The 10,026-nt window shown below is 30.4% G+C and overlaps 1 protein-coding gene across 1 annotated transcript; it reads right to left on the bottom strand.

Annotated features, from left to right (window-relative positions):
- Nucleotides 1-1,726: 1,726 nt before the first annotated feature.
- On the bottom strand, nucleotides 1,727-7,667 carry LOC108728958 (serine protease inhibitor dipetalogastin). The gene is made up of 8 exons (XM_018457807.1): nucleotides 7,536-7,667; nucleotides 7,224-7,406; nucleotides 6,693-6,836; nucleotides 5,566-5,718; nucleotides 4,731-4,895; nucleotides 3,508-3,705; nucleotides 2,484-2,645; nucleotides 1,727-1,795 (listed from the first exon to the last, which is right to left on the bottom strand). The coding sequence occupies exons 1-8, from the start codon at nucleotides 7,585-7,587 to the stop codon at nucleotides 1,764-1,766; spliced, it is 1,089 nt and encodes a 362-aa protein (XP_018313309.1). The 5' UTR covers nucleotides 7,588-7,667; the 3' UTR covers nucleotides 1,727-1,763.
- Nucleotides 7,668-10,026: the final 2,359 nt, after the last annotated feature.

The raw sequence follows: 10,026 nt of genomic DNA, 5'->3' as shown, positions 1-10,026 counted from the left end.
TATATATATATATATATATATATACACATATAACACGCTGTCGCTGCTCATCGTTCGTTTTCTTTCTCTTTTGTCTATGTACCTTTTACGGAACTGCGACGATCGTTCAAAGAATAGCCTTGGAGACGACCTTAACCCATTCGAAATAGCTTCTGTTCTTTCGTCCCTCTCTTTGAAAACGGCATTTGCAATACGTGGAGAAACATCGTTCGGATAAATTATAGATGACGTTCTACAAGATTACCTTGCATCATGCACGCATTCTATTGGGATGACTGATCCGCATAATTATTTAGGCTTAGTGAACCCACAAACTCAAGCTCAATATATCGCGGACACTCACGTGTATTTACACATCATACATACTCACATGTATTTACACATATATACACATTTCTGCGAATGCAATAAGCTTTTAAATGGAATAAATAGATGTAAGATACAACCTAATTTAAGAACAGTAATAAGAAGAATAATAGCTAGGCTCACGTTGATGTAAATGGAACAGAATAGTAAATGCTAAACTTCATTTTTTATTTATATTCTTTAATTAAAAAAGGTAGCAAATACAATATTCACAATTGAATAAACGAGTAGCGATCTCGGTGTATTTATGGTTTTATCGATTCTTTAACACTCGCGATGCATACAAGAAAGGTTTAAAAATTTAAAGAGAAATCGAGATGTGGTCCAAAATATTAATAGTTTGATCTTTCTGATCTTTTTTGCCAATTGCTCAGATTTGATACTTTAAAATAAATATTTCATTTTTCTCATGTAAACGTACAGAAATTTTTATGTTTTTTGTATGTAACTTTAGTTAATATTATATTGACTTTTTTATGTACGTATTTATTTTTGCAATATTTTTCGAATTTTTTTAATAATTCATAATGAAATCGTGTTACATGAGAGGCAATATATATTTTTAAAATATAATAAAAACGACGCAGCTAATGTATATAATATATATAATAGAGTAACGAGGCTAGAAAGTTGGAAAATTAATTATAATATATTATAATTAACTATATATAGTTATTATTATGTTAATTATAATATGTAATTATATGTCTAAAGTTTTATTTTTATTCTTCTCTCTCCTTTGAGATTAATAAAGTGCTGCTACAATATTAACATATAAACATCTTATCATTTAAGTTGAAAAAATTAAAATATTGTATTTTTCTTTCTTTATCATAAATATTCTAAAAGATTACCAAAGTGACATGATTCGAGAGATAAAAATTAAAATCTATACTATACATATAATATATCTTTATACTTAAATCATAATTAGATTTCTAATATATTAAATATAATATTAAATAAACTACTCTTAAAAAATATAATAATTTCTAACTATAAAATATAATACAAAATTAACTCGCTAAAAAAATTTGTATGACACATTTACTACCAAGTTATGCTTCAACCAAATCTGATATCTTCATGACAGAAATAAATAAAACAAATAAATTTCTATACAGAGCGATAAAAGGAAGTTATTGATATTACTTGCATATTTATATTTAATTTAAAATCACTTTCTTATACAATTTATATTTTATATAAAAACTTTGTTATTATTTATATCGGTTGTAATATCTTGGAGAAGAGATACAAATAACGATATAAATCCAGAAAGTTTTTGTAAAAAATATTTATAAATTATATAAGAACTTCTATTTTTTTCACGGTCATTTTTCTGACGCATTCTTCAAACGCGCGTGATGATATAGCAATTTCGGACAATGTCTTCATTAGCATAGACCGTCGTGCTTGTAAGCAATATCTGTAAAAAGGAGAACGTCTCATTATTCAGCTTTAAAGGTGCGATCGGTTATCGATCGAGAAACGTTTTTGTCTCGAAAACAAACGGCATCTCCTGTATTCTCTACGGCTACTTTCCTTTTAGAAGACACAGTCGACACAAATCGACACAAGTGTCGTTCTATCTTTGTCACTCTCTGAATGTCAAGAAGGATAGAACGATACTTGTGTCGACTTGTGTCGATTTGTGTCATCAAATGGAAAGCAGTGTACATCATCGTCGCGTTTCAGCATACAAGTATGCATGAGATATGATCTTAATCATATGTCAACGTTGTCAAACATTGTCAACGTCACACACGAATGTCGCGATTTGTCCTGCGACGTAATTTTACATACAGCTCAATAGAATTTATCTCGCGAGATCGCTTCTTCCGTTTGACGCACATACATAACGAAGTATACTTCAGATAGGTCCGAAAATTACTGTAAAATTATATTTTTCCTGTTATGTCAAAAATCCACATCTGCGTATCACGTAGAGACAACACTCGAAATTACACGAAGCGCGTGTATACATAATTTTACGCGACATAAGCAAGTTAATGAGCGAAGAGAATTTCAAGTGAAAATGCCTTCGCGTGAACGCGAGCATTATGAAGGGAAGAGTTCGTCCGGGATTTATTATAGATATGGTTTACAAATCTCACCTCTTTCCGGAGAACGTAATTTAGCGCACCAAAGGGCCTCTGGACTCACATAGGATCTACCGTCTGTACCGCATACTGGTTGTCTGTGCTCTTCTTCCGGTACCGAACCACAAGGATGATCATCCGGTCCAGAACATGATCCATGATGCTTCAAAAATACATCTACAAGATATTAATAACAGTTAGAAATTTTGTGTTTTCAACATATTTTAGGTGTATAATAAACAATTATAATTATTTATATTATCTCTTAATTGACATTTTATGTGTTCTAAACGATCCATTCAATTTTTTGTAATTTAATGTAACATGAATATGTTAAAGTATTATATAACACAAATATTATGTAAAAATTAGGTAACTCAAAAATGTAACGCTTTGATACAATTTGGAATCAAATTATGGGAACACATTTCTTTAGTAAAATTAATATTTATAATACGTTAAAATAACATTTATCTTTCATTCTTAACTACATTATTTTAATGTTATTTATCTACTTGCTCATAAATTATGTCATTTTAACACTAAGAAACATTATTAAACATCAATTTAATACAAAATATTCAAATATAATAATATAGTCACATTGTATTAAATTAACACTCAAATATGTTAAAAATTCAATATAAAAATTTTTATAAGAACTGGTTTTAACACAAGTACAAAATATTTTTATTAGATATCATTATTCTCGTGTAATAATTTGTGCAAAATCCGTATAAAAATGGAAAACGTAGATTTTTAAATAAAGTAATTTTTTAAATTTTTTGGCGTATAAAAGTCGTAAAAAAATTTCTGCACATGTAAATTTTACCGAAACTTGAATTTTCTGCGCAGATTTTTTATCTTTTTTTTTCTAAGGTTACTGAATAAATAAAGCGTAATGAAAATAACTGAATTTCGAGAGATATTAATCAGCGATGTGTTTAACAATTGGACCAGCATACTTCTATGCAATTTGAAATAGTCTCTTCGGCGTCGAGTCTTTTTCTTTTCATCTCTTTTGCGACGCAAAACTCACATTTATCGTGACGAGTATGGCATTGCAAGTGATGTATACTCTGATACGTGCGACCGTCGTTCCCGCAAACCTCATCGTCCGCGGTGAAGGCGTCGTTCGTGTATTCGCCGTTTGGCAAGACCGTCGTATTTGTATGTGCCTCTATGCAAGATTTGTAGCTGTGTGTATCGCACTCTCCGTTGAAAATTACGTTCAGATCTGCGTTTAAAAATGTAAGCTACATTCGCAGACTTTCTGGGGTAAAAAGTAAGCTATATACATTTGCACACTCTCCAAATTAAAAAGTCTACATTCGCTACATTCGCAAACTTTGGGCTAGTATTGAATGAAGAAACGAGCTATACGGTGTATAAATGATTAGTTTTTGCATAAATGATATCTATATTTTTTGTATTAAATAATCAATGAAAGTTATCTCAAAATAAATTTATCTTTTTAAATGAAAACCCTTATAAATAAATTTTTGTTGTATAGGGTGTTTCAGAAATAGTTGGCCAAACTGTAAAAGCATATTCCACTCATTGTAAGAATGAAAAAAAGTCATATAAACATGGGTTCGGAAACGGTTTCTTTCCTAGTTATAAACATTTCTTATTGTTTGTACGTATTTACGTCGGACGACATGCTTCGCTTCGATGTTTCATGAATTGTACTTTTATTCACCTTCTAAAATAAACAGAAAGTTATTAGAGAGGTCTGTATGAAATTGGAATCAGGCTTTATTTAAACATTTAAGAGTGAAGATAGTATTCATCAACATGGCAGCTTATTCTAACATCGAATTGGCAAATATCTATTACATGTATGGGCGAGTTAATGGAAACTGCAGAGAAGCTCAACGTCTCTATCAACAAATCTTTCTTCAAAGACGATCATTTCCAGCAATTTCGGTAATGAAAATATACATCTAAGTAAATAAAAAATGTTTATAACTTGGAAAGGAAGCGTTTCCGAACCCATATTTATATGATTTTTTTCATCCTTACAATGAATGGAATATGCTCTTAAAGTTTGGCCAGCTATTTCTGAAACATCCTATATAAAGATGAACTACGCTCTTATTACATTAACGACAATTTACTATCGTATAAAATAAAATTTTATCAGTATTTTAACATTACAATCGTTTGGAGAAATCGATTCAGAATTTGTGAAAGCATCCATCGATAAAATGTATAAAAAATTATTTATTATGTTATATAATAGAATATATTATTACGTACGTGGGCGATAGCAGAGAAAGACGAAAGGATTTGGATAAGTGATTCCGTCAGATGCGCAGACCGGATTCCACTCGTATCTCGCTTTCGCGACGCCACAAACCGCTGTACCATAAAGCTGATGAACAAATTCCACGCGACAACCACCGTCGTGAATAATTTGCAATCCTAGAAAAATAAAATAAATTTTGAGGCTGTGTGCTTCATGATTAATCGAACGTACAATAAATATGATACGCATGTAATATTTTTCAACGATCTTTTACATGATTTTTATATTTATAATAAATTAATTTTTATAGCAAATTTTTGTTGCGAAAATATAATTGCAAATTTTTTATATAAATTAATCTCAAATTAATCTCAATTTTAAGTCCGATTTTACGATTGTCACTCAAGTTTAATTTTTATATTTGAAAATATCTCAGTGCTCTTTAGTCTCGTCACGAGATAAATTTCTAGGTTGCTCTAATTTCTCTGTTTTAAGAATCACGATAACCGTATACAATAAATCTCGGAAATATCTCGCTACGATCGTTCCGTGCATTAATAGAAAATGCAGTCTGAATCTGCAATTGCCGTCCACGTCAGGCAACTATCTTGATTCGAATGTAAATCGTGATCCATCGCCCACAGAGGGATAACCGGGTTATGCCGACGAAACATTTAGCTCAAAGTGGGACTCTAAATTAATTCAGCACCAACACGACACAAGACTTAAGAGAGTGCGAAGGTACTGGCGCACGAAGGAGTTTGAACGTTATTTCCGACTACTTGCTGGCAATTAAGCGAGTTATAACTAAACGCTTCCGCATAACTTCCCGTTATAATCCCTTACCGGAATTATATCGTTGCAGACACTTGAGCTGAGCCGCATTTTGATAAGTTAGCCCGTTATTAGCGCAGATCGGATTTATCCCGTAACGTTCGGTTCCACCTCGGTAACAGAAATCGTTCTGTGGACAGTCTGTCATCGGTACAGCTGTTAAATCTAAAACAGATCAAAGAAAAAAATTCACGATTGAATGAGCAGTAAAAATTTCTTTGTTCGTGATTAGTGATTAGTCAAAGTATGATCGAAACATCAATACGCTCGCATTTTGCAAGTCAACACGGAAAACGGTCATCTTCTGTTTTGCTGAAGTACCTATCTAAAAATTTATAGCGTTTTCCACTGGGAAAATTAGTGCAACACTGCACATTGAATGCAATTAATTGCAAATCAATTTATATATTTTCAGTGTTAATAAATAATTTAACCCTTTTAATTACATACCCTTTGTTGCTACGATAACCTCATAATCTTAAAAAAAGATTAAATCATTTATTAACACTGAAAATATATAAATCAATTTGGACTCAATTGTACTAACAAGAACACCCAAACGTGATGATGATGACAATATTTTAAAAAGTTTTAATATTCTAGCAACTAATTTAAGCGTCCTACTTGATTACTTGATGGTCCAAACAAAATCATGTATATTCAAATCTGCATATCTAACAAAATTTTTAAATACTTTAGTAAAGTTCTTTCCATATGAAAATTAAGGCTTATTTATATTAAATTAAAAACTCTGATTAATAAAAATTAAAAATCTATACAAAAATGTAAAATTAAAAGAGAGAACTTTGAGAATAAATCAGAAAATGAAAAAGATAAGAATCAAAGCAGTTATTAATCCACAAATAAAATATATTAAAAATCTGTAAATTAATTCAATATCTCTGAAATAAAATATATTATCTGTAGTTAGTCAAAGATGCAACGTACAGTAAATAGTGAAAAATATTTCTCTCAATAAATAGAAATTTTTTATAAATTCAGTAATTTTTTTACGGAAAAAAAGACTCGATGCAGATTAACATTAGCGTTATTAAATTTTTATTTTAATATTTTAAAATTAAATGTATACATCAAATATACACACGAAAAATAAGACGATTAATATCATCTGCGTTTACCTTTGGATTGCTTTTGACGAACGCAAAATAAAGATTGCATATTAGTATAAATCTTATGGTCCGAACCGCAAACTGGATCATAATATAGATTGACGCTACAGTAATCCTTGTTTTCCAAGCACGGGCCAGAGTGCAAGGTGGCAACTGAAAAGAATATTAAATCACCGGAAAAAATATCGAGCAAAATTTTATAAATGTGTAACCTTTTTTACAAGATTTACAATGTATCTCTAATGTATCAACATTTCATTATTATTCCAAAATTTGGCATTATTAATTATTAATTTTTGTCAATATATGGAAATTAATACATTTTAAGAAATTAGTGACATATTTAAGAAATATTTTGCTATTTTGATCAATTCGTGTTTAGATACATATAATATTTTATAAAACTTCTAAAGTAAAATATTTATAATAATGTAATTTATGAAACACGCGCGTGACTTACATTAATATTTCATTGTAATTCCAAGATATTTGTGCATACAACATTAATTTTTGCTAGTTTAAACAAAAAGATTAACTTACCGGTTTCGCGACTGTGGTGATTTTTACAATCTAAATAAAAACTATTAGCGTATGTCACGCCGTTGTCGCCGCATACTGGACCGCCGTATATATCCGATTTATCGAAAATCGTACAGTTCTGATATAATGCTCCCTTGTCGTCCGAGGTAAGCGCGAGTACCATTTTATTGCACATCCTGATCACTGCAAGATTTTTAATTTTTTTACAAGTTGTTTTCACATTTTCTCAGAAAACATCTACATATCCGTGAGATTGATTAATAAAACTCATATCAAACTCGGCGAGAAATGTATCAATGAAACTCAAATTACCGAAAAAAAGAAGATATTGATATAAAACATAACGTGAAATTGCAAACGACATTATGCTACAAATACAGTTTTCGTTTGTTGAAGAACTCGTCTCGACTATGTCCGATTGTGCTCCTGCACCGCTTTTTTCCTCGATTGAATATATCGTTACGCATTCCTCTCGTCGTAATAATCAGGGAAATTCGATATCGAATACGTGTCACTGCCAGGCAACGCTAGCGAAATCAATCGTAACAATGCGTCATTATTGATCCTTCGTCACCAATTTATCCCGCCGATTTAAACGTGATCTGTCATGTAAATTAATATTTTGTCGCACACACGTAAAAACACGTCATGAATAAACATGTTTTACGTAATAAATTCTCTTATCGGCAAATTAGTCAGCATTAATTAAAAAAGATGACGCGCAATGGCAAAGAACGTGAAGAATGCAATAAAAAGAAAGAGGGAGAAAGAGAAAAAAGGAAATAAAATAAAGCTCATTTTCTTAATAATATTAATTATTTATTAATTATTAATGTTAATATTAGTATATATATGTAAATATTTCTTTGCTTCCTTTTATTCTTCCTTTTTTTATTTCCATATACAGGATAGACTATTTAATCAATACACTTGAATATTTCGAAAGGGAGAAGTTTTTTCAAAAAATCTTTCAAACACAAAAGTTTTATGGTTTCAAGGGGGAAAGAAGATAGTGACCTTAATTGACTTTAAGAAAACGTCCTTAAGGTCAGGTCAAGATTGCATAAAGTTTTTTGAATGAAATCCCCCATTTTTTATTGCACACTCTTGTAATTCATGTCAAGAGCTTTACAAAACGCTGTTAATAAAATATTTTTTCGTTAAGTGCATTTCGAGGTATGAGCTTTGAAATATTACGATACTACCGATCTTTACAGTATAATCTTGTTCAAAAAGTTATTCAGAAACGACCCGACCTAGAATTTCTAGAAAAAATTAGAATTTTGCGAAACATATATGTGGAATATTCTCGAAACAACGATATATAAATGAATTTTTAACTGATATTTGAATGTTGCTTTTATATACATTCTGTAAATATTTTGGGATATTGGAACTTGGAATATTTTTTGGGGATTTTAAGAACCTCTATGAATATTTCAGGAATATTTAGCATTAACTGGGTTGTTTTACAATTTGTTCCACTTCGTACATGGAAATAAAGAAAAGGAAGAATCAAAAATCAAAATACAACTAGACAAACATGCGATAAAATAAAAGTGAAATTATTTTGTAATTTTTGAAGATTTATTTACTAATTTTTATCTTATAAATACCTAGAGAACATTGAGGTGTCTTATAAGATATCCTAAAGACGTTCTAAAATTCATGAGACATTTTTTTAGAAGTATCAGAATGATGTCTATAAGATGTCTTATGCGTCGATTTATGACGTTCTAAAGACATTATCCTTAAGACGTCTTGCAGACTTGTGACTTATAACGTTTTACAGAATTATCTTACAGACATTGTCCTTTTATGACGTCTTACAGACATTCTTAAAACTTGCTTCAAACATTTGTCTAAAAAATAAAAATAAAGATTATTGATATGAAAACACATTGACAAGAGGAAGTATTTGAAGCAAAAGTTGGAATTACTCAATTAACTGATGAATCAGTATATGAATGATATATTTAATATATATACTTTCAATAACGATCTATTATCTGTCACAATTATAATATAGATCGTTATTGAACAGATAATAAATCGTTATTGAAAATCTATATTAAGTACGATATCACTTACATATCGATTTATCAGGTAATTCCAACTTCTGCTTCGTATTCTTCGTCAATGCGCTTCCGGATAGCTTCGCATAATTGTGTAGTTGTAGAACACTATAATATAATACAAAATATTAGAATGCCAAATTAATTGACATCCAATACTTTTATAGATTACGTATTATATTAATTCAGACCAATTCAAACATTCAGATTGACCATATATGTATCATGCACTCGATATTATATAAATAAAATTTGCAGTCAACGATGTAAATTTTATTTATAATATCGTGTGCATGATACATGGTCAATCTGAATAAGATATGTAATATGTATTACATATCTGAGATATAAAAACATTGAATGTCAATTAATAATTATATTAAGGGGATGTTGGAGTCGCCTGTATTACCGATAAAACTAGCGTTTTTGATGTTTTTGTTCCTGTCGAATTTCTTCATAATGGTTTCACAGAATAAAAATTTCTTTTTCACGATTACTTAGTTCACGTTACGTGTACTGTAGATTTTCAGTACTGGCAGTGTATATCGGAACATGGCTTGTACATTTCGGGTATTGGTGCAACTAGTGTGTTCGGCTGCTCGAATGATGCAATCTTTCGTCAGTGTCACATGTTCGTCTGGGCTCAGTATGTACATACACCGCATAAGTGTACACAAAGTGGCCCCAACAAATTTGTTGGGGCCAATTGGTGTAGTTGTCGGTACAGG

This window comes from Mycetomoellerius zeteki, unplaced genomic scaffold (genome assembly GCF_001594055.1).
Source record: "Mycetomoellerius zeteki isolate Tzet28-1 unplaced genomic scaffold, Tzet1.0 scaffold68, whole genome shotgun sequence".
In the NCBI taxonomy this organism is placed as follows: domain Eukaryota; kingdom Metazoa; phylum Arthropoda; class Insecta; order Hymenoptera; family Formicidae; genus Mycetomoellerius; species Mycetomoellerius zeteki.
This window is presented reverse-complemented; position numbering and strand designations above follow the sequence as displayed.